The sequence below is a fragment of the Arachis hypogaea genome, chromosome 8 (genome assembly GCF_003086295.3).
Source record: "Arachis hypogaea cultivar Tifrunner chromosome 8, arahy.Tifrunner.gnm2.J5K5, whole genome shotgun sequence".
Lineage (NCBI taxonomy): Eukaryota > Viridiplantae > Streptophyta > Magnoliopsida > Fabales > Fabaceae > Arachis > Arachis hypogaea.
Window position 1 is genome coordinate 10,840,827 of NC_092043.1, and position 25,361 is coordinate 10,866,187.

Below are 25,361 nucleotides of genomic sequence, written 5' to 3' on the forward strand. Positions count from 1 at the left end.
CCATTCTCTTTTTTCAGCTATTTGTCTACTTTTATTAATTTTTTTTATTTCTTTGCATCTTTTTTCATTTATTAAATTAATTATGTATTATTTTTTTAAAAAAAATTGCAAGAAAAAATGACTCATAGTTAAGTATGCAAAAAATTCCTCATTTTTATGATAACTATAAAAAAAGTGGTTATAACTTTTTTAACAATTTGTGATAGTATGAAAGATATTTATTTATACTGAATTAAGGCACAGTCAAAGAAAAATTAAGAGTAAATAGAGTATATATTTTTTTACATTCATATGATTTACATACAAAAATTAAGAATGAAACGATTTTTAAGAAAAAGAAAGTATATTTTAGAAGGAATGAAGAGAAAAAAAATAGTCTTAACTTATATGATTTAGTACTCACTACGTACTCTGTGATATACTGTACTATACTTTGATTTGTAATTCGGTCCCAATGCATTTTAATTTTTATAATTTTATATTTTTATTTAATTATAACTAATCAATTGGAATCAGTAGCAATGGATGAAAATGAATGGTATAATAACAAAGTTGAATAAAAGTGAATATTCAATAATAGGATAATCAGGAAAAGGTTGCATTTGAAATGATTATCCTATCATTGAATATTCGCTTTTGTTCAACCTTGTTATTATATCATTCATTCTCATCCATTGCTACTGATTCCAATTGACTGGTTATAATTAAATAAAAATATAAAATTATAAAAATTAAAATGCATTGAGACCGAATTACAAGTCAGAGTACAATACAGTATATCACAGAGTACGTAGTGAGTACTAAACCATATAAGTTAAGACTATTTTTTTATCTCTTCGTCCCTTCTAAAATATTTTTTTTCCTTAAAAATTGTTTCATTCTTAATTTTTATATGTAAACCATATGAATGCAAAAGAATATATACTTCATTTATTCTCAATCTTTCTTTGACTGTATCTTAATCCAGTATAAATAAACATCTTTCGTACTATCACAAATTGTTAAAAAAAGTTATGACCAAGAAGTTGAAATGATAACTATTGTCCTCCTTTGGTACTTCAAACAATTTAACCTTTCTCCCATCGGGCAAGGTTGCATTTGAAATGATTATCCTATCATTGAATATTCGCTTTTATTCAACTTTGTTATTATACCATTCATTCTCATCCATTGCTAGTGATTCCAATTTACTGGTCATAATTAAACAAAAATATAAAATTATAAAAATTAAAATACATTGAGACCGAATTACAAGTCAGAGTACAGTACAATATATCACAGAGTACGTAGTGAGTACTAAACCATATAAGTTAAGACTATTTTTTTTTCTCTTCATCCCTTCTAAAATATTTTTTTTCTTAAAAATCGCTTCATTCTTGATTTTTGTATGTAAACCATATGAATGCAAAAAAATATATACTCCATTTACTCTCAATCTTTTCTTGACGATGTCTTAATCCAGTATAAATAAACATCTTTCATACTATCACAAATTGTTAAAAAAGTTACAACCAAAAAGACGAAGTGATTGAAAGTTATGCGAAATAGAAATAAAAAAGCATAAACCGTGGTAGCCAACCAGATTTTATGCTCATAGCCTTTCTTCATAAACCGTGGTGACCAAACATGATTTCTACTTTCTAGTAGCATTTTTCTTTCATAATCCGTGGTAAGCAGCCGCGGTTTATGTGTAATATTTCTTAAGTGTAAATTATACCAATCTTCCATAGTTTATACACAAATTAAAAACCATAATTACCTACCACAGTTTATATAATAACCAAAAAAATACTCATATAAATGAATTAAAAATGTTGTATTTGAGTAAAAATCTTCGTACCCATTTTAATTGTGTAAATTGCTCTAGTTATTAGGCAAACCATTATTCCAATCCTGCCATGTGAGCTTTGGCTATTGGCTTTTAGGTTAAATGAATTAGAAATATTGTATTTGAGTAAAAATCTTCATACTCATTTTAATTGTGTAAATTGCTCTAGTTATTAGGTAAACCATTATTCCAATCCTGCCATGTGAGCTTTGGCTATTGGCTTTTAGGTCATGGAACATTCTGATTAAAAATGATTGCAACTTCTGGTTTCCGTAGTTCACGCGCGTTATTATGAGATACACATGTCAACAAATGATGGCTTTGGTTGTATTATATACTAGTGATGAAACTCTGAAACATAAAGATTCCTAAATATTCTAATTGCTTCATATTCGATAAACTAACACTAGAGTAGAGACTTAACAGCAAGGAAGCGAGGATTGAAGTGTCTAAATTATTCATGAAATATTGTAGCAGAAAACTCACCGGCCGTTGATTTTTATTGCATGATATATTTAATTATACTTTTACAAATACTAAAGTATTTATTAATTTACCTTTTGATTAATAAAAATATTATTTATGTATTAAAATCAGTTACTAATAAAATCATCCACTAATATATTTGTATATAAATATATGTATAATTTAATTTATTTTTAATGTATATTTATATTCTAATATTTTTTATACTAATGATTAATTTTAGTATATACATAACATAGTTATTTAATTAATTACATGTGTAATTATAATAAATTTGAGATTGATAAGTTGAAATGATAAATATTTTATTTTTTAAGTAAAAAATTATTTTCTTAGTTACATATACAAATCATCTTTTTTTATATTTAAAATCTAATTTTAATACATTGATAGTATAAAAAATTTTAATAATTCAGTCAAATTCATATATTTGAATATTTTTTTAAATAACAAATTTATAAATTAATTAATTTTTAAAAAATATAATAATACATAATTGAATATTTGAATGTATGCATCAAAATTAAATTATTAGCTTTGTTTAAAAACTAAAAGTTACAAATTTAATTATGATTAATATTTCTTTTCCTTATCAATTTTCAATTTTAGGTTATTTTTTTCCTCCTTAAACCTGAGCCGTCCATCCATGTAGTATATCGCCATTTAGGAATTAGATTTAACACTGCGAAACAGCGTGGCGTTAGCGTCAACGTCAACGTCGTGGTGTCGTCTACACGCTTTCTAGTTTCTTCTTCTTCTTCTTCTTCTCTCTCTCTCTCTCTCTCTCTCTCTCTCTCTCTCTCTCTCTCTCTCTCTCTCTCTCTCTCTCTCTCTCTCTCTCTCTCTCTCTCTCTCTCTCTCTCTCTCTCCATATTCCATAGTAAACGGCACAAACACTAACTACCAACGAGTCCGTTTCCTTTTCGTTTTTCCTCATTTGTCTTGTGTCCTGCAACTGCAACCCTTCTTCTTCCTCTCAAATCACAACATGCCTTCTATTTCTGATGCTCGTTCCACTTCTCACAGGGATGTACGTTACAGGTTCTCTCTCTACCCCTCTCTCTGCTGGAATATTCTTTAATTTTACTTCAATCACAGATCCATCTGAATAATTAGATTCTTTTTGTTGCTATACAGTGATTAATCACTGATCATCGAGTCCCTTTTTGAAGCCACCCAGAAATATTTTATATACTTCACTTGAGAACAGAACACTAATAACTCCCAATTCCGGATTTTTCTTTATGTGTATTTTGTTTAAAGTTTGCAAACGAAAATTTAGGTTAAATTGATTTTTTAAATTTAATTTTGATGAAAAGTAAAATTGTGTGACTGATTTATGTTTCACAATTTTTATATCAAAATAGATTACAGTAAAATAAACGACTCAAAATCACTTTGTAATTGATTTTTATTTCTTCTTCTTCTTATGTCCATGGCAGCTGTGGTAGCTGCGGTTATGAGCTTAACCTATCTTCCTCGAACCGTGACATCTCAACAATCGGTTCAAAATATGGGAAATCCATGAAACGAGGCATAATAACATTCTCCAACGTCGATGATGATAGATTTGGCCATGTCGATGAAATCGAGTGCGCCCCTCACTTATCTAAACTCTCATGGCGTTTGTTCCGCCGCAAAACCAAGCTTATTTGTCGCAAATGTTGCAACCACATTGGATACGCTTATAACACTTCATCTTCATCCATTCCTCTTGTCTCAGTTGGAGCTGCTGAATCCGAACCATCAAGTTATACAAAGTACGAAATTCGAATCCGTGCATTACAACCTTCGTCTTCTCAAGACAATAATGGGATCACCATTGTTGCTTGAAACTTAATTTAATATAATTTGTAGTCATTTGTTAATAACCGGCTATATACAAGAACAAACATAAAGTTGCAACCTCATTAATGTAAATGGTGCAAAATTTTTTTTATTTATGTTTTTGTGTTCCTTTTCTCTTCCACTAAATTTTATAAGGTGTTATTATATGAGAATTTAACATAGAGCGAGTATCTTTTTCGATCTTTGATTTTTTTATTTTAATAATATAGTGCACCTAAATTATTTTGAAATTGTAGATAAAATCTAAAATGTCATTTATTAATATAGAAATGGAGAGATTGAGATTGAAAGATAAAAATTAAGAGATAGAAACTGAAATAATATTGTGTTTGATGTAAAATGAAAGATAAAAATTAAAATAAAAATAAAATTTTAATTTAATTTGTATAAAGAATAAAGTTAGAATTAATTAATAAAAATGAGATATTTTAGATATAAAATGTTATTAAAATTTTAGTCTTCATTTCTAAAAGTTTGAGTCTCCTGTGTTTCTACTTTTTAGAAGTATTAAAATAATAAAATTTTAAAGACAGAGATTTAAATTTTAATATCAATCTCTGAACCAATAAATATGATATTAAATCTCAATCTCTTAATTTTCTTCTTAATATATCAAAATAAACGCTACCTACTATATGTGAAGGCCAAATAGTCACAGGAACTAAACATTTTCTCTTTACAACTCAAACGTCACTTTCTTTTTTCTCTTTCTTTTTCCTCCTAAATCATATTTTTCTTTGAACCTTTTTTCTTTGGGCACAATTTCACCCTTCATTCTTCCATCCACTTCACTAAACCATCGCTATTTTTTCGAACCAATTGCTTGCACCAATTTTATCCTTTTGTGTGTATGTGAAAAAATTATTATTCTCTTTAGTGTGAGATTGTAGATTTTTAATGTAGGAAAACGGTTGAAGAAGATGTTGTTGTCGAACAGGTTGCAGAACACCAACGGCGTCTATAGTAATATTGGTGGCGGTGGAAGTGGTTGAATTATATTTTTTTGGTTGGCCATGATCAATCCAATAGGTTTATTTTTAGCCAATTAATTACTGTATGCATAAGGTGGAATTCAAACCTCCAATATTTGTTTAAGTGGCGAACAAATAAACTAATTATTCGACTAACCCAAATTAGTTAGGATTCGAATCCTCCTCTAAAGTTTAAATTTTACTTTAGAGAATAAAATGTGATCTTCTACCCTTAAATAATTTTTCTTTTATATTTATTTTTGGTCTCATTTATAAAATAAATGGTGAAAAATCACACTTTATTTTTTAAAATAAAATTCAAACTTTAGAACATCTAAATCCAGTTAGTTAGGATGTCACTCTCACTTCACTCACTCCCCCCGCCCCCTCCGTTATCTCTTTCCACACAAATATACTGGCATAAATGTTAGTCTCACTTCACTCATCTCCTCCCTGAATTCATGCCGCTTTTATTGAAAAAGCTCAAATTTTGAGATTTGGAAAATCTAGAATTTTGATGAGAACTTGTTCAATCAGGTTTTTTTTTTTTTTTTGGGTCCATCATGGATGTTCTCAAACTCCATTTTCCTGTATATCCAGAGCTATTGTCTTCTATTTTACTATATATGTCCTCTGTGTGCACCCTTTCTATTGATCTTTCTTTTCCTATACACTTTTTATTCCTTTTCAATTTTTTGTGTTGTAAGGTCGAAGGATTCTCATTTTTCATGATGATGCTTGATTTGAATGTGATAAAGGGTATTGTTTGATGCTGAGGATCCCATGAAAATCACAAGGCTTGGATATTATATTAAAAATAGCTTTGGTTATGTCTTCTTTGAACGTTTGAGTTGCAGGGTCAGTTATTAGAGTTTATTAATAAATAAAAAGGTTGACAACATCACTAACAAAGTAACATAAGTGGACAACCAATTACATGTGAATCGTTAGAGTAGGATTGTCAGCATATTTTTTTTTGTCATTACAATATCTAAATATTTATACATCCACTCACTCACTCACCCATTTATTTATACTATGTATTAAATTATTCTTCTACCTTAACCCATGACAATACATGTTCAATTCAATTCAAATCAATCAATAATCAATAAAAGTTCGCATTCTTTTTTTTTCCTTATTCTTTCACAATTTTATCATGGTATCAGAGCCTTGGTATCCTCCTTGAAGAGGATACATAAGCTATCATCTTTCGGTGAGAAATTACCCTACATCTTTTTCAACCTCCTTTCACAATGAATAATCAATCTTCCAATTCAATTCAAGATTCAACCAATCTTTGTTAAAGGCATCCAAGTGAAAATCCTACCCCAATTTTGGTTACCCTGGTTCTTTACCAGCAATTCCGTCTGCACCTCCTTTCTTCCGACAATTTCGTCTGCATTCTGTTTCAGCAGTCATATCTGCATTTTGTTTCAGCAGTTTAATCTGCATATGTTTTAGCAGTTTCATCTGCACTCTTATTGCGCTCCACGCGCCCTCTTTTTCTATCGCGCTCTATGCGCCATTTGAAGTTATTGCGTCATACGTACGCATTTTTTTTTGAAGATCGCTGCTCAAGCACAGCATTTCCTTTTATATTTTTGCCGCCGGCAGCTCAAGCTCCGCTGCGCGCATTTTTTGAAGATCGCTGCTCAAGTACAACATCTCCTTTTATATTTTTGCCGCCGGCAGCTCAAGCTCCGCTAGCGCATTTTTTGAAGATCGCTGCTCAAGTACAGCATCTCCTTTTATATTTTTTTGCCGTCGGCAGCTCAAACTCCGCCGCACGCATCTTCCTCCGCGTCACTACAGACGCGTCTTCCTCAACAATTTCATTGGAACTTATCCAAGCTGTGGATTATTGACATCTTCCATCCACCAGCTTGCAGGGGCATATTAAACTACTCTTCTATATTAGCCCATGACAACAATAAAGAAGTCTTGTGGCCCACAAATTCAGCCCAACAGAATACATAAATTCAGTTCTAATTTTAGTCTTTATTAGTTTATCTTATCTTATCTTTATGTTATTTTCTCTTCTTATCTTATCTTTACTTTTATCTTTCATAGGACAATGCTCTATATATATTTAGTTTTACCCTCATAATTTACAACACATATGTTCAATTCAATCAATCAATAATCAATAAAAATTATTTCTTTACTTTTTCTATTCTTTCACAATTTTATCACTATGAAATTCTTAAACCACATTTTATTCTTAACTAGAAATTAAACCTGATATAATTTTTCAAATAATAGATAAATCTACTATCTGATCCGGGCTTCAACTCACTGTTGGTAGCTTAACAAATGTCTAAAGGAATGTTCATGGGTCTTTAATTTGCCTTCGATTTGTTGCTTAACTAAAGCCCAGAAAACAAAAAAGGGAAAAAAAATCACAATTTGAATTTTACCAAATATCTCGGTAAAGAATACAATCACTTAATTTAAAGTGTATTTTTTATTTTTGAAGTTTGTTAAATATTTTTAAAATATGTTTAATTTTTATTTTATTTTAATTTTATATCAAAAAAATTTTATATTCACCAAATATATTCTTAATAACTAAATTTTTAAAAAACTTAAAATTATTTTAATAATAGTATATAATAATTATGTCTGATTTTTTTATATTAAAAATTATTGTTGTAAAATTATTAATAAATTAATCATAATTTTTTTAAATTAATCGTTAGAAACAAATTTAATAGTTAATACAAATAAAAATCAAAACAAAATAAAAAATATACTTTATCATTATATTTGCATTATATTGATGCCTCGAACCGTCCAAAAGTCAAAAAGTCAAAAGCATTACCCATGACTATGAAGAGGAAGATGTCACCTTCATCGCAATTGGGACCATGCCGGGTTGGCTCAACAAACATTATCTTTTATCAATGGTACCTATTAATCCACTTTCATGTATGCAATAATAGCTTCAATAATGCATGCGGTAGTAATAATAAATACTGGATTAGTTATGTTAGCAAATTTGGTAAAGGCTTAAAATTTAAATATAAAACTAAAACAAAAAATGTGTATAGATACATAAAAAGTAGGTAAACCTTTTCTTAAAAAATATTACGTCAAATACCTCCTAATTTCTTTATTATATATAGAGATTATCGGGTTGGTTATAGAGTGTTTTAAAGTTATTTTATATTAAAAAAACAAAACTATCAATGTTTTAAATAAAGAGGAATGCTAGAGATAGTAATTTTTGTGATTTGTATTCATTAAATAGTTATCGATGATGATTTTATTGGTGTAAAATTGGTGTGAAGTTTTATCCAGTAACTCACTTTTTTTGTTGATTATATACTAAACAGAATTTAATGAAGTTATTAGTCCTAGACTTTTTCTTAAATAAATCATCTTTTGTCTTCTTAACAACAACTTTTATACCACTATTTAAAAATAAAACAAATTCTAAAAAAAAATTTTGAGTAGAATGATCATTAGATTCTTAAAGATTTTAATTTTGAGAGAGATTAATTGTTAAAAAAAAGATCAATTAATTTTTTAACAATAACAAACAATAAATATGTATGTTCTTTTATTAATAGACAGTGTAAAATAAAACGAAATTGTCTATGTATTTTGTTAGTGTGAGTCTCGTTACTGTAATAACATGAACATAAAAATAATATAATTTTGTACAATAAAATATTTATTATCTTCTAAGTTTTTATATAATCTTTATAAATTATTCTTTATTTAACACGAATCCTACCAGAATAAATAAAATTTCGCTTTAAAAAATTATTATTTACATAACGATCTTTTATAAATAAATAAATTACAGTAATTAATAATACATATAAGCATCACCATTAAATTTAACTCAATAAATTAATAGAAGAACATAACATATCCATAATTTACTATTGCAAAAGGACTGAAACCAAAATTTTCAGATTTAATTATCACTTTACCTTTTTTTTTTATCTCTCTGCCAGGAAATCGTGGTAAGTATAGTTGGATCGGACCGAATACTTCTTTATGGGACATCTCAAAACCCAATGATAATCTCTTGGACCGTTACGTCAAAAACAAATGCAGATTGAACTTTTAAAAACCCTAATGTTGCTTCCCGTCCAAAAATACAATATTAAAAAACTTAAAATAAACTAAATAACTAATGCTGCTTGATCTCTCTATAAAGGCTTTAAATAGTTTTGCCCGAAAATGATTTACTTTCAATAGAAACAGTAATATCGAAAGAAAATAAAAATCAACTCAAATTTATTTTATTTAATATTTAAAATAAAATAAATTTAAATTATTTAGATGGATTTTAATTGTATTTTTTTACGTGATTTTTTAATTGTATTCTAAACATATTAAAATTGGTGATTCTATATTTCTATCAAACACACATCCACGCCAAAAGTCTAGAAGTGGGTTAGTATTGGTGTGGGTCTGCTGTCAAAGTCTATGACTCACGCAATGGTTATTTATGGTTGTGTAAGTAGCTGTTTGGTTGAGAGGAGCGGGAGAATTGACTTTGGTTTTGGCGTCAGCTTGTTCCGAAAAAGCATAAGTTTTTGCCTTGGTTGTATCTTAAGGAGGCCCTTCCTACTGCAAGTTTTTGCTTTAGAAGAGGGATGTCGTCATCGGATAGGTGTTCAAAATGTCTTTCTAGCCAAGAATCGATTTTACATTGTATTCGGGATTGTCCAAAAGCTCAGCTTGTCTGGCATAGGTTGGATATTTCTTATCATCTTTTGGATTTGAAGAACTGGTTCTTGTATCATAGCAGAGAGCATCCGTTCAAGTTCTTTTCGAGACTTTGGTGGATATGGCGAGCAAGGAATAATGATATCTTTAATCCTCATGAAATTTGGCCTCCGAAAAAAGTGATTTGTCTGGCATTAACTTCAGAAAATGAGCTTAGGAATATTTTTGAATTACAACGTATGTCCCTTCCCTCTACTCTAAATGGTTTTTAGAATCCCCCATCCATTGGTGCTTTTAAGATTAATTGTGATACTAGTTATTTTGGTTCGGGTGATAGTGTTGGTTTTACTTGTGTTATTAGAGATTGTAATGGGAGTTGGCAAATGGGGTGTTTGGGAATGATTGAGAGTAATAGTATTCTTCAAGGAGAATTGTTTACTATTTGGAGATGATATCTCTTAGCTTGTGATGTGGGTCAACGAGATGTTATTTGTGAGACGGATTGTGTGGAAGCATTTAATCTTGTTACTCAAGATGGTTTTGGGTTTATTGATCCATTGGTGCTTAAAATAAGAGATATCATACATTAGAATTGGCGTGTTGACTTTCGTTTGATTATGAGAGATGCAAACACGGTGGCAGATACTATGGCAAAGATGGCGATGAAGTTACAACTTTCGCATGTGGAGCTTCTTTCACCTTGGGAGGAGTTTAAGAGTAGTCGTAAATGGGACTGTCCCTCTATTTAACCAGTTCCTTGTTTTATTTGTTTTGTTTTTCTTTGTTTAATTTATTTTAGTCACACAAAAAAATACACATCCGCGCAGGGGTGTTTATGGCCCCGTGCGGTCCAAAAATCTAGTCCAAGTTCAAATATTTTAGGAATTAATTTGATATAATTTTATTGAATTTAAGGTTAAGTAAGTGTTTCAAAAATAAATCTGGTTATTATTTTAAATTGGGTCCAAATCAAAGCAAACTTGATTTTATTTTATCCATGTACATCCTAAAAAAATAAAAAATATATGTTTTAAATTAATTTTTAATATTACGTTATATTAATTATAAGCTTATTGTTTTATTTTTAATCACACTTGTTAAATTAGAAAATAAATAAAAGAAGCATTAAATTATAATTTATGGATAAATTCAAGTTTAAATATGAATATCAATTTTTTGGTAACAAATTTTATTTTTTTTTATAAATAAGTGCATCATAAATAAGTTTCTTTATTTATTGTTAAAATTTTAAGGACTCAGTTTTCACTCGATTTGGATCCAGTATAATGGTGACCCAAAAATGTTTAGGTTTCATCGACTTTAGAACCGAATTAAAATCTAAAAAATAAACTCAGTATATATTTAGACCGAATTTAAATCAGGACAAATTCAATTTTATCGACTATAAACATTTCCTAAATCTGCGTACCTAATACCTATCTCACACTGTTTTCTTTTTTATAATAATATTATTATAACTAATCACATATTTCAAAATAAATTAGAAAGCTTAAAGTCAAACCCCCAATGTTTCATCGTCATAGCAAAGCCATTATTGCAACAATGTTATATAAGTTACAAATTATACATGTTAAAAAGTTACGTAAATAAGCCAAAGCAAAAATCGTTTCAGCAATAAATCAGAACGGATTTTTATATAATTCGAACCAGGTTAGTTCGAACTGTAATTGTGAGTAAATCGAACCAGGATAGTTCGAATTAGTTGTTTTGGGTTGGTAATAAATTGAACCAGTTTGTTTCGAATTAAGAATGAATGTAATTCGAACCAACTTGGTTCGAATTATAGAGAGAGACGCTTCTGGTGTAATTCAAACCGGGCTGGTTCGAATTACACAAATCATAGTTCGAACCAGACCGGTTCGAATTGGTTTGAGACTGAGCTGTATATATATGGTTCCAAACGTGAGTTAGTCTCAATAGAGGGAGTAAGATGGCTAGTGAGGAGAGTTTTGTGGTTTTGGTGCATCACAGAGGATCTGTCAATAGAAAAACTCGTTCCGGAGTAAAGTTCACAGATAAGAATCCTCTATGTATTATCGTAACTTCTACGACGAGTTATGATGACCTTGTTAGCGCTGTACTAATGAAGCTTGGTCTGGAAGGTGCGAAGCGGGTAAAGAAGTTTTTCTATCGCATTCCAGTCACGGTGCTACAGAATACGGTGAAGTATGATTGCTTCACGATTAATAATGATGTCGACTTGCAAATAATGTTTCTTTGTCGGTGGCAGTTTCCGGAGGTGAGGACACCAGAGTTGTTGGCACGGCTGGTTGATGTGGTATCCAGCTCCGGCGGTTCGAACCGGAATACGAACACTATAGCGAATGCAGCAGGTTCTAGTTCCCGGCCTGCCGTTGCTTCCTCCTCCGTCCCTGTGTACGAACCAGTGGTCCAACCTGTCGCCTCCCCGTCATTTGCTGTTGACCTCAATGGCACCGAAGGCGACGAGGTAGTGGAAAGGGAAAATTTGCCGAATGCTTTAGTGGGAGTTGCACCTGTTGGCGTTGGAGACGGTTTTTTGGGTGATGAAGAGGAGGATGACGTCAAGCCGGATATGATTGACGATGACAGTGCTGATGATATTGGAGCGAATGGGCCTCCATTGGCGGTAGGTGGTTCTAGCTCTGGCACACAGCAGTATCCACCACATTTTTCCTCGTTGGAGTTGGATGCCATGAGACATGAGGGGGTTTTAGGGCACGCTGTTGGATTCGGAGCTAGAGATGCGGAAGGGACTGTTGGTCTGACAGAGTTCCAGGTTGGTCAGCAATTCCAGGATAAAGATGAAGCCCTTTTAAGTGTGAAGACTTACAGCATCCGGCGAGGGGTACAGTACAAGGTGGTGGAGTCCGATCACCGCCGGTATGTGGGCAAGTGTTCCGAGTTTGGGAATGGGTGCACATGGTTGATTCGACTGAGTCTCCGGAAGCGCAAGGGCATATGGGAGGTCAAATGGTACAATGGACCTCACACTTGCCTGGCCCCATCTATCTCGAGTGACCACAGGAGTTTGGATTATCATGTGATTTCGGCGTTCATTATGCCAATGGTTAGGGCTGATGCATCCGTGAGCATAAAGGTGCTCCTGAACGCCACGGCAGCGCACTTTGGTTTTAGGCCGACTTACCGGAGGGTTTGGATGGTGAAGCAGAAATCTATTGCCCTCATCTACGGTGACTGGGATGAGTCCTACAACGACCTGCCTAGGTGGGTGTTGGGTGTCCAGCTGACGATGCCTGGTAGTGTTGCAGTCCTTAAGACGAGCCCGGTTCGAGTTGGAGGACAGGTGGACAAGTCTCAAGCGTACTTCCACAGACTTTTCTGGACTTTCCCGCCGTGCATCGAGGCATTCTGTCATTGCAAGCCGCTAGTCAGCATTGACGGCACACATCTTTATGGGAAGTATGGGGAAACGTTGCTCATCGAGATTGCACAGGACGGGAACTCCAACATTCTACCTGTCGCATTCGCACTAGTAGGGTGAGAATGCGGAGTCCTGGACATTCTTTCTCTCACACCTTTGACAGCACGTGACCCCGCAGCCCGGTCTGCTGGTTATATCGGACAGGCACAACGGCATCAAGACTGCGCTTGAGGCCCCTGACGGCGGTTGGTTACCGCCATCTGCGTACCGTGCATTCTGCATACGACACGTAGCGGCTAATTTTGCCCTTACCTTCAAGGGCAAAGACGCTAGGAGGCTCCTAGTAAACGCGGCGTATGCGAAGACCGAGGTTGAATTTGATTACTGGTTTGATATTCTGCGATCTGAAGATCCGGCGATGTGTGAGTGGGCGAACCGGATTGATTACTCGTTGTGGACTCAGCATCGTGATGAGGGGCAGAGATTCGGTCACATGACGACGAACATCTCCGAGTGTGTGAACTCTATCCTCAAGGGGGTCAGAAATCTCCCTGTAGCATCCCTGGTGAAGGCAACATATTGTAGGCTTGCGGAACTCTTTGTTCGCAAGGGGAGAGAGGCTGAGGCCCAGATGGGAACGGGACAACAATTCAGTCAGTATTTGGTGAAGTGTATTGAGGCCAACTTGAAGACGGCCAGGTGCTTCACGGTGACGCTGTATGACCGGGATAACTCCGAGTTCACTGTAGCAGAGACCACTCCGACTGGTTCTTTCTCCTTGGGTACTTACAGAGTATCACTTGCCTCTCGGACATGTGACTGCGGGTACTTCCAGGCTCTTCATTTCCCGTGTCAGCACGCCCTTGCATGCTGTGCCTACTCACGGGTCACCTGGACCTCTTACGTTCACAGCGTCTGTCAGATTAGCTCGGTGTTCAGTGTGTATCGGATGGGATTCACACCTCCGATCCCGGAGGGCTTCTGGCCACCTTACGACGGGCCCACGGTGATTCCAGACCCGGACAAGAGGCGTGCGAGAGAGGGTCGTCCTAGATCCACTAGGATACGGACGAATATGGACGAGGCAGATCCGAGTCGGCCAAAGAGGTGCGCCCTATGTCGCCAACCCGGACACACACGACGTAGTTGCCCACAGGTTGGAGGATCGTCTCAGACAGGCCACCATTAGTGCGCATGTTGTTAGTGTTAGTATTATTTACATTTAGGTTTTCCTGTTAGATGCAATGTTTGAGCATGTATGTAACTAGTTGATCTTTATACATTGTACTTTGATTGTTGCGAGTAGTAATGAATATGTCTTCTTTCATTATGAGTACTGCTACATGTTCCGTATATGCAAAATTTAATAAGTAAAAATAAACACTAAACCAATTCATGATTCATTGATTCTAAATAGTCAAGGTCCGACAACACAAATAACAAAAAAATAGGTGAACAGACTATAACATAACAAGAAAAGTATCTGTCATCAAGTCGCATGCCCTGCTGCCGCCGCATGCTCCTAATGCATCGCTGGGGCTGCGCACAAAATGAACCGCATAGTTAGAACCAGCATAAAATATAACCACAACCGTAAGCAGCACGATAAATCATCAACAAACCATTCTGCTAAATAAAACCACATACCCTAAACCACTAACATAAACCGCACCACTCGCAAAAACCGCTAACATAAACCACTACCCTAAACCACAAACCTAAACCACTAGCATAAACCACTAACTTAAACCGCTAACTAAAACCACTAACATAAACCACTACCCTAAACCACAAACCTAAACCACTAGCATAAACCACTAACTTAAACCGCCAACATAAACCACCAACATAAACCACCAACATAAACCACCAACATAAACCACTAACATAAACCACTAACATAAACCACTACCCTAAACCACAAACCTAAACCACTAGCATAAACCACTAACTTAAACAGCTAACTTAAACCACTAACATAAACCACCTACATAAACCACTAACATAAACTACCATCTAACCCACATGCAAAACCACTAAGGCACAAATCCGCTAGAATCAAAAATAGTTCTGTACTAACCTCCTCGTTGATGACCCCGGCTATATGAGCGACTCCGTCCAAGCGATATAGCCGCGCAGGATCATCCCCCATGAGCAGAGTATTCCGTTCAGGTCTTCCTCGGAGAGAATCTAGGTCGTTTTCTCTGAGATTTTGTGGGGTAGGGGGAGGAATAATAGTTCGAATGAGGGTGATTCGAACTCCTTATATAGCCGAATCACCACTAATTCGAACCACCTTGGTTCGAATTATGAAGGAGCACGCCAAGGGTAATTCGAACCAGGTTGGTTCGAATTACATGTTTTGCTTTCCAATGAATAATTCGAACTAGACCAGTTCGAATTACATGCATCATGAGTTCGAACCACCTTGGTTCGAATTACGTTCAAACTTCCTCTCCTCTAATTCGAACCTCCTTGATTCGAATTACTAAGGTTTATAGTTCGAACCACATTGGTTCGAATTACATAAAGATAATGTTTGGCTTATTGCTAAAACAATTTTCGGTTTGGCGTATTTAGGTTACACACTTCTTGCCTTGGCTTATTATGGTTTTTTACCCTAATATTATTATAACTAATCACATATTTCAAAATAAATTAGAAAGCTTAAAGTCAAACCCCAATGTTTCATCGTCATAGCAAAGCCATTATTGCAACAATGTTATATAAGTTACAAATTATACATGTTAAAATAATAAATTGAAAAAAAGTACATTTTTGGCAACATTTTTTTTACTTCCTTCATATAAAATAGTTGTATAAAATTTATGTAAAGAAAATAGTATTAAATAAAAGGCTGATCAATGGCATGGCAACAAGAAAAAAGTGGTCTCATTTCACGTGGGATGTTGTAACATACATAACTTTGAAATGAAATTGAATTGACAAGAAAGGGATGGAGAAGTTAAAAGCAAAGTAATGTAGAGAATAAGTGGCCAATATATAAACCAAAATCAATAGGGGACAGGGCAGAGGTTGTGAACAGAACCCTAGCTACCAAGATTGTCTCAAATTTGAGCTGCATTATGATCTTTTACAATATTTGCCTTTGCTCACACTTCTACACATAGCAACTTAATTCACCTTTTCCCTCCTTAAGTTTGACAAACAAAATAATGTATGTGCCTTAGTAAAGGTTGTTTCACCTAAGAATCATTGACACATTGTTCATTTACTAAACTAAATATGGATCTTACTGTAAGTAAAATTCATACTTTACCTAATAAGTTAGATCAAGAAAAAAGGTCTCTGACAATTATCTCAAAAGACAATGAGATTCTTAACAAAAAAAATATTCAACTCGACTTTTGAGTTTTATTTTTATGGGATTAATTAGTCCCTATGTTAGTGTTTTTTTTTTTGCATAGGGGCTAATCAATCCCATAAAAAAAAAATTAGGAGCCAAGTTGAATATTTTTTTTAAGAGTCTCGTAGTCTTTACGAAGTAATTGTCAGAGCCAGATTGGGTATTCACTCTTAAATTAAATATTTATATAACCAACTTGAATTGGTAGAGTAGTCAACTCACTCGTCTGCTTAAACAAATGTTAGAAGTTCGAATCCTCTTTATATATGCAGCAACTCATTAGCTAACGACAAATCATTAAATAGAGCTCAAATTCATTAATGGATTGATCTTTAATTTATCGGATTGAAAATACTTTAGACAACCAAACAAAAATTAAATATTTATATTTATGTCAAAATTAGAGAATTATAACTATCAAGTGCTATGGCTCAAATTAAGTCTATCAAATCCTAAGATAACGTTGATGGAATAAAAGCAATACAACAATAGGTTGATATAATAAGTAAAGATACAATAAAATAACAACTATATATGTTGAAACAACGCTACATTTTCATGATATGAATTAATTCACTTTATCACTGGTTACAACTTTGAGGGATACACAATAATTAGTCTTCTCCATTCCCATCACATAATAATTAAAAGCCACACAATAATGCATGTCTTCTACGCAATGCTATATATGCTATACCAGCTATACCATACAAGCACATGTTCATATGAACATATACACAAACACATGCACATATATACAAGATATTACCAACAAAAAAAAAACATCAAATATTAATCATTTTAACTGTGAAATAATAATGATGGTATACATGTGTGTGACACACACGTACATGTGCATGTGCACTTAGGCATATCCTGTGTTTGGCTACTGTTTTAGAACAATAAGAATTGGAGATAAAATGTCTATGAATATACGTAATTTATTTAGTTGTTAAAATATTAATAACAAGACATAAGCATATTTGTCATTAAAAATTAAGAATTTAATTTTAATATACCGATAATTTTATACTGTTATTTAATTATATTTATTTTTTAAAATTATTATTTATATGATTAATATAAAAAAAGTTATTTTTGTGTGCTAATATGATATTATGGTATTCAATATATATATAAAATTATTTTACACTGATTATGTATTAAAATATAAAAAAATTAGCAAGAAGGACCATTAACAAAAATTAATTAATAAAAAAGCAATATTCTTATTTACATATATGCTTATGTCTTTTTAATTTATAAAAAAGCAATAATTCTTAATTTTTAATGACAAATATGCTTATGTCTTTTTATTAATATATTAACAACTAAATAAATTATGCCAACGAATTATAACTCAAATAACATAATCTTTCTGTATTTACCTAAGAAATCGCAATATTTTTTAGTTAAAAAAAACAACTAAATAAATTAGTTATATTCATAGACATTTTATCTCCAATTCTTATTGTTCTAAAACAGTAGCCAAACACAGAATATGCCTAAGTGCACATGCACATGTACGTGTGTCACACACATGTATACCATCATTATTATTTCACAGTCAAATGATTAATATTTGATGGTTTTTTTTGTTGGTAAACATGTGTCTAACCGCCATAGACATTTTTATCATTTCGGGATGTGTGCCCTTAGCATGCATATTCTTATTTCTTAGTATGTAAGACATAAATTTAGATTTATTTTGTTAGAGAATTGAAGATGTAATTAATTAGCTATATCACCATGCATGGGACCCTGATATATGTTATCTAAAACGTAGTAAGAAAGCAATAATATATATATATGCGTTTTGTGCTATGGCGTTGAACAGAATAATTTAAATCATATAATTTCATATGATCCAAATGATGCCACATTAGCTCCTTCATCGGATGCATTTGTTGATTTTAGTGTGAATGAAGATTCGATTTTGTCTTGTCATTTTCGTCTGCTCCGATTAAAGCTTTTCGCTATCACCTTCTTCAACAGTGGTCCTCTATAGTTTGGCACATACATTAATGTCTCTACTCTAAGTTCCCAATTCCCATCACACCGCCATATTTAAGATTAGGATTACCACTTCAACCAAATCAAACGATTATTATTATTATTATTATTATTATTATTATTATTATTATTATTATTATTATTATTATTATTATTATTATTATTATTATTATTATTATTATTATTATTATTATTATGATTATTATTATTATGATTATTATTATTATTATTATTATTATTATCAAGTGATTGCTATGCATGATAATTAAAAAATATTGTTTATTTTGTCAAAAAAATAAATAAAAATTAGTATTTAATTTAAAAGTATAAGAATAAATAATTTTAAATATTTAAAATTTATTATGAAAATGAGTTAGACAAAATTAAATTTTGACATTAAATAATAAACATTATAAAATTCACCTTATTTTCACTGTACACGTTTATTTTTGTTTATTTTATATAATTAAATAGGCGATCATAGAACCAATATAACATGAAATTCATATTCTATCTAATATCAAATCAATAAATAAGAGTGAATTAATGGCAACAAATAAATTATTGAGCATAAATGAAACAATTTTTAAATCAAAATTACAAGTGTTGATCATAGGACAAGCACAATAGCAACTATGCAATATGATTTGCACGTGGGAACACCTTATAGTTTGGTCTGATTATTATTGAGAAAATAATTGCTTTTTCCTATTAAAATAATGATTTTATATATAAAAGGAAAAAAAAGAGAAATAAAGATAGTACACACTAATAATAAGAGCAAATTACTTAATTAAATAAAATAGATTTTAAAATTGTCACATTAAAATAATAATTTTATATATAAAAGGAAAAAAAGAGAAATAAAGATAGTACACACTAATAATAAGAGCAAATTACTTAATTAAAAAAATAGATTTTAAAATGATCAAATACAATAATTAAAAATTAATTATATTTTGATTCTATAATTAATATATATATAAACTACTCTAAGAGATAAGATTTCTAAAATTTAAACATAAACTACTCTAGAGTATGTAATTTATGCACAAACTAAACTTTTGTCATATTTCGCGATTTATATTGTAATATTATGCAAACTTCATAAACTTTACTATCTAATAATTTTATGAATCAATAAATTATAACTCAAATGATATCATTTTTTTATCTTAACGTAGAAATTTTGCATTCGAATTTTGTTTCTAATTTAAGAAAAGAAAAATTATGAGGCATAAATTAAAAAAATTCTAATTAAAAAATGGCATTGTTACGCCCAACAGTCATAAAATCCCAAAATATGAGGCTGCATAATATGCCAAAGCAAGAAAGATAAAAGAAAAAGAAGATAGACATGGGTCACAATTTTAAATTTACTAATATTTTTATTATTATTGTTATTATTTCATCTAAAAAATTTATCTAATAATCAATTATATGTACGGCTAAAATTTTTATATTTTGAAACAAAATAAAATACATATTTAAAACAAACAAAATAATAATTAATTAAAATTTTTTAAAAATATAATAACCGCATAGCCATCCTGATTCTTGAATAGAGAGATTTTTGCCACTCATCCTTTAAATTGTTTTGTACCGTTTTTAATTTCTCATATTATCATGGGATCTTTTATTTAAATAAATAAAATAAATATAATAATTATCGAAATAAATAATTTAAAAAATATTTATTCTTTTACATTTTCAAATTATATTTTATTTATAGTATAAATAAGATGGATCTTTTGTATAAGACTTTAAAACCTATAAAGCTTAAGTAAGACAAAATTTTTTGAAAGTTTGACAAGAAAAATATATTTTCAACTAATTCTTTTGTGCAGATAGTACAGTTAAAATCTCTCTTATAGGATATAACCAGCTACAGTTTCATAAGAACCCTATAAAAAAGTTTGGTGCCGTTACGAGTGGAGTTATTTATTTGTTTTATTCTGATAGGAAGAGTAAGTACTAAAGAAAGACTGCATAGATTGGGAATTATTAGTCACGGTGATAACATTTGCATTTTATGTAATAAAGAAGTTGAATATATTCATCATTTATTCTTGGATTGTGAGTTTACTTGGCAGGTGTGGTGCCAATGGCTATCTGAATTTGGAAGATCGTGATCTGTTTCGGACTCACTAAAAGAACACTTTGAGAGTTGAATAGGTGTTGCTAACAGGAAGGTAGAGCGCAGCAAGTGGCTCATTTGCTTTTTTTTCGATTATTTGGAACGTTTGACTAGAGAGAAACGGACGGATTTTTAATAACAATGACGGGATTACAGAGGTGGTATTTCAGCAATTTTTAAACAGTTTTAGAGAATGGAGTAATTTGAATCTTTTTGTTGTTGATGGCAATACCGGAGATGATATTAAGGAGATTTTTGTTTTTATTTACTTGTTCATGTTGAATTATTGACTTATTTATCGCTCCACTTTATTCTGTTTAAGCTCTCTTATTAAAAAAAATATATAAACTCTGAGAGATTGCAGAAGTTTATACTGTATTTTAGTTTGTGCATAAATTACAACACTTTAAAACGGTTTATATTTAAATTTTAAAAATTTTGTACCCTATAATAATTTATATAAATTAATTACAGGACTAAAATATATTTAATTTTTAATTATTAATTTATTATATTTAGATAATTTTAAAATCTACTTTATTTAGTTGCGTAATTTGTCCTTAATATTTGATTTTTTTTTTGAAAAATTGAAAGAACAAGATAGACATTATGATCTTCTCATACTAATTAATCAAGTCTTGTAGCATTATGCAATTGGGCCCTTAAGCTTTATTGTTTCCCACCATGGCTACCTAATATGGAAGCCTCTATATGGAAAGGAGCTACTAATTTCATTTTTTTAATATAGTAATAATTTTCAAAATTAAACAAAACAATTTTCAACAAACTCTTCTTTTACAGCCTGTACTACAGTAGTCTATAGGATGGAGAAATTAAGAAACATAAAATAATAATAATAAAAAAATGGCAAAAGAGTAAATACAAGAATAAGAACCTCATTCCCTTCTCATCAAAGCTAGCATGCAAAGCAATACCTTTTTTTCCCCTTACTTTTTCCTTTTTTATAAATTTAAAGCGCATTTTCGAATGAAAGAGTGACAAAGCTATTTTTGACTTTAGCATATGGAAAAAAATAATAAAAAATAATAGTATTATATATATATATTTATATATAACACACTTTACAGTAGTCATACTGCAAAGAACAAGGGACCAAATAAAAAGGTGGTTGTTCTTCTTGAATTCTTGAGTAAAGAGTAGTAATGTCACTTTCTTTTATGAGAGACTCTTAAAAACTTTATTCATTTCATTCCATGGTCTTGTTCCTCTTTGTCAGAGTCCTCATCCAATTACTCTTTCTGACTTTGACTCCCTCCACCTTGGTGCCTACGTGGCACACGCCACCTGTCCTCTTCCACCTCATGAGGTGGAATATGTGGCCAATCCTCTTTCGCCACCTCAGCATGTCACGTGACTTTCCATGCTCTATCACACTCTTGTTGTTACTGTCTTTGGTGGTGGTGGTGTTCTTTGACATCATTTTGGTGTTAGAAACCGTGTTCTTTTCCCACGAGGCAATACCATTCTCTTCAAACTTGATTGAAATGAATGAGTCTTCTGCACAAAGTTAAAGTCGTTACCAGAATGTTTATCATTCTAATTCGTCGGTTTTCAAGACCCCATCAAAAGCAAAAGTATAAAAAAGAAGCTTAGTGCATAAAAAAATTGAGACTATCCAAGTTTTATTCACCATTTTGATTTCGTTTCGTTTTTTCAACCTTTCAATTATGTAATATTGGACCCAACTTTTTTTCCCCCTTAAATGAAAAAAAAATTTACAGCTATAAATTAAAAATTAAATAAAAAAATAATAATCAATTTTTAAATTTAAAATAAAAACCGTCCCTGACAATTATCTCGAAAGACAACGAATTCTTTAACAAAAAAATCCAATTCGATTCCTGAACTTTATTTTTATGATACTAATTAATTCTTATACCAAAAAAAGTCAATGTTATTTTTTTCTAACACAAGAGTTAATTAGTCCAAAAAAAAATTAGGAGCCGAGTTGAATATTTTTTTTAAGGGCCTCATGTAGTCTTTTCGAGATAATTGTTAAGACGAAATGGATATTCACTCTTTTATTTATGTTGACTTACATTTTTAGTCAGCATTATATCTACACTAGCACTATGCTGATGCATTTGAACTTATTTTTGACATCATTAAATTGTTAATTAATTAATTAATGATCAAAAACAATAAATTGTACGGATAACTAAACATATATAGTAGCATATTCTATATAGAACAAATAATACCCATTATTAATGTGATTTTATACCTACATGAAAAATATATATTTGAGCTAAATTAGTTCAATGCACACAAACCTAATTGTTCCGTTTCACTATTACATATGCTGCCGACGGATTTAATGAAAAGCACATGCATATTCAAATTTCAAGTGTATGTACTTTCTTGGCACCAGTTTTCCCTCAACAGTATATGCTACTAGATACTGACATACACTTTTCATATAAACGAAATTTATTTATATAGAAGAAAATATATAATGTATGTGTTCAAAATTCAAATAAGGGCATATAGACCCATCATGATAACACACATGAATGACATTTTGCCAGATTAGTTGTGCACCCTAATTCCCCCACCAAATCAATGTAACCAATAATAATATTAATATATATATATATATCTTGTAAAAATAATTTAATTTCCTGAGTGTCATAATGCTCTTTGGCGTTTGTATCTGACATGGTCATATGCCACGCCAAGAAGAAAAGGGGTGACAGAAAACCGAAAGAACAAACACTAGTAGGAAATTAAAGTTGCAATCTCAACTCTGATCTACAATGGTTTATTTGTCACTCTTTATTATAATGTCTTTTGACCTTAAATTTGTCACTATCATTATCATCACAATGTGTATCTTATCTTCCCGGTGAAGGGAAGGCACACAACATGCACCACCCATGATATAATTCTCCACCAACAATAATCAAACAAAAACACCAACCATTGCCCCCACTTAATATTTCCCTCATCACCACCATGGACATTATTACACTAAACATGAGGAATATTTGCATCATTTTTTTAATATATTTTAGTGTGAAAAATTAAACTTTGTTGGTATAGGCAATGTCTTTTCTTTTTCCTCATCTATAATATAATTTTTAAGCATTATTAAAAACATGAAGCAGCAAAAATAAAACCTTTTTTTTGGGGTATTCGTGAGGCAATGCTAATAACAAGAATAATCATCACAACCGAAGAACTAAAAAGGGTTAACAAAAACTTTCTGTTTTTCTTTCTCGTTTTTCATTGTTTTTGTTCATAGTGGTAGAAAACTTGAAATTAATTTGAAGAGAGATTGAGACCGAAAAATAAAGAATGAGAGACAAAGATTAAAAGGCTAAGATTAAATTAAATTTTATTATATTTAATATTAAGTATTAAGGACCCAGTTATATTTTATTATTATATTTAGTTTAAAATAAATATAAAATTAAATAAAAATATTTAGTTATTAAAAAAAAATTTAAAATTTCAGTTTTGTGTTTCTAATTTTTGAAAATCCGGAAGGATTAATAATTTGATATTATAAAATTAAAATTTGCAGCAAATAGAATACTAAATTTTTGGAGGATTGGGTCTGAAAAGAAAGAGTAACTAAGAAAGTAAACAAGTTAAGGGTATTGATGAGTGTATTACCTTCTGGACTTGAAGAAGCATCATACTCATAGTTAATCTGAGTTTTCCACTGGTGTTGATGAGAGTCTTGGCGACTAAAGAGAGAGCCAAAAGCAAAGATCTTGTGAATAGAAGAACTACTTGCTGGCTTTCTGTGTACGGAAGAAGAAGAACTCTGAAGAATCCTATTGTGTGAGGAAGCTTTGGAAGAAGAGGAAGAAGAAGAGTGGTGGTGGTGGTGGCGATGACGGTGGTGGCCTTGTTTTGCAGCTACTATGAGAAGCCTCTCATTGAGACACAAGGGACAAACACCAATAAGAAGTTGCTTTGGATGGAAATAGCAGCATGGCTTGTCATCTCTACTGTTGCCATTATTATTATTGTTATTTCTGTTCATATTAATGTATGTTATATTACACTTGAATGAAGAATGAAGAAGAATGGAGAAGGTGAAGTGAAGGGGACCAAATAAGAGAAAAAAGCCCAAAGTGGGGTGAAGTAATTTAGAGAAAAAGTTGGAATTGGAAGGTGGTGTTGTGAATATATATGGTGCCACAGGGAAACCAAAATGGATGATAACACATAGCTGTGGGGCCCACCAGCTACTGTTTCGATATTTTTAAAACATAATGTGACTTTCTCAGCAAATATTATTATTTTTCGCTAATATTTACCATCAGCATTTAATCAGTAATAATTTGTATTTATATTTATAAATATTTTATATATAAAAAATAAATAATATATATTTATATTTATTAGAATTTTGCATATACACGAATCATTATAGTTTATAGCTAAAAATTAATATAATATACACTTAATTTTTTTAAAATTACATACGTAAATTAATAAAATAATAATTTAATATTTATATTGATCAAATAATAATAAAAAATACTAAAATTTGCTTACCTCTAAGAATTTTTTATTTTTAAATTTTATATTAAAAATATTTTAAATTTTTGAATTTTTAGTTACAAAACTAATCAATATTCATTAATTTTTAAAATAGTTTT

At 31.2% G+C, this 25,361-nt stretch overlaps 2 protein-coding genes across 3 annotated transcripts; one reads left to right on the forward strand and one right to left on the reverse strand.

Moving 5' to 3' along the window:
• The first annotated feature begins 2,976 nt into the window (after positions 1–2,976).
• Positions 2,977–4,257, forward strand: LOC112706064 (uncharacterized protein At4g08330, chloroplastic-like). The gene is made up of 2 exons (XM_025757156.3): positions 2,977–3,355; positions 3,757–4,257. The coding sequence occupies exons 1-2, from the start codon at positions 3,303–3,305 to the stop codon at positions 4,145–4,147; spliced, it is 444 nt and encodes a 147-aa protein (XP_025612941.1). The 5' UTR covers positions 2,977–3,302; the 3' UTR covers positions 4,148–4,257.
• A 17,501-nt stretch (positions 4,258–21,758) lies between these two features.
• Positions 21,759–24,884, reverse strand: LOC112706066 (uncharacterized). Of its 2 annotated transcripts, none has more exons than XM_025757159.3 (2): positions 24,364–24,884; positions 21,759–22,242 (listed from the first exon to the last, which is right to left on the reverse strand). In XM_025757159.3, the coding sequence occupies exons 1-2, from the start codon at positions 24,737–24,739 to the stop codon at positions 21,932–21,934; spliced, it is 687 nt and encodes a 228-aa protein (XP_025612944.1). In that variant the 5' UTR covers positions 24,740–24,884; the 3' UTR covers positions 21,759–21,931. The 2 variants fall into 2 exon arrangements, with proteins under 2 accessions (XP_025612944.1, XP_025612945.1); XM_025757160.3 differs by having other exon boundaries at positions 21,759–22,239; positions 24,364–24,882.
• Between the last annotated feature and the right edge of the window lie 477 nt (positions 24,885–25,361).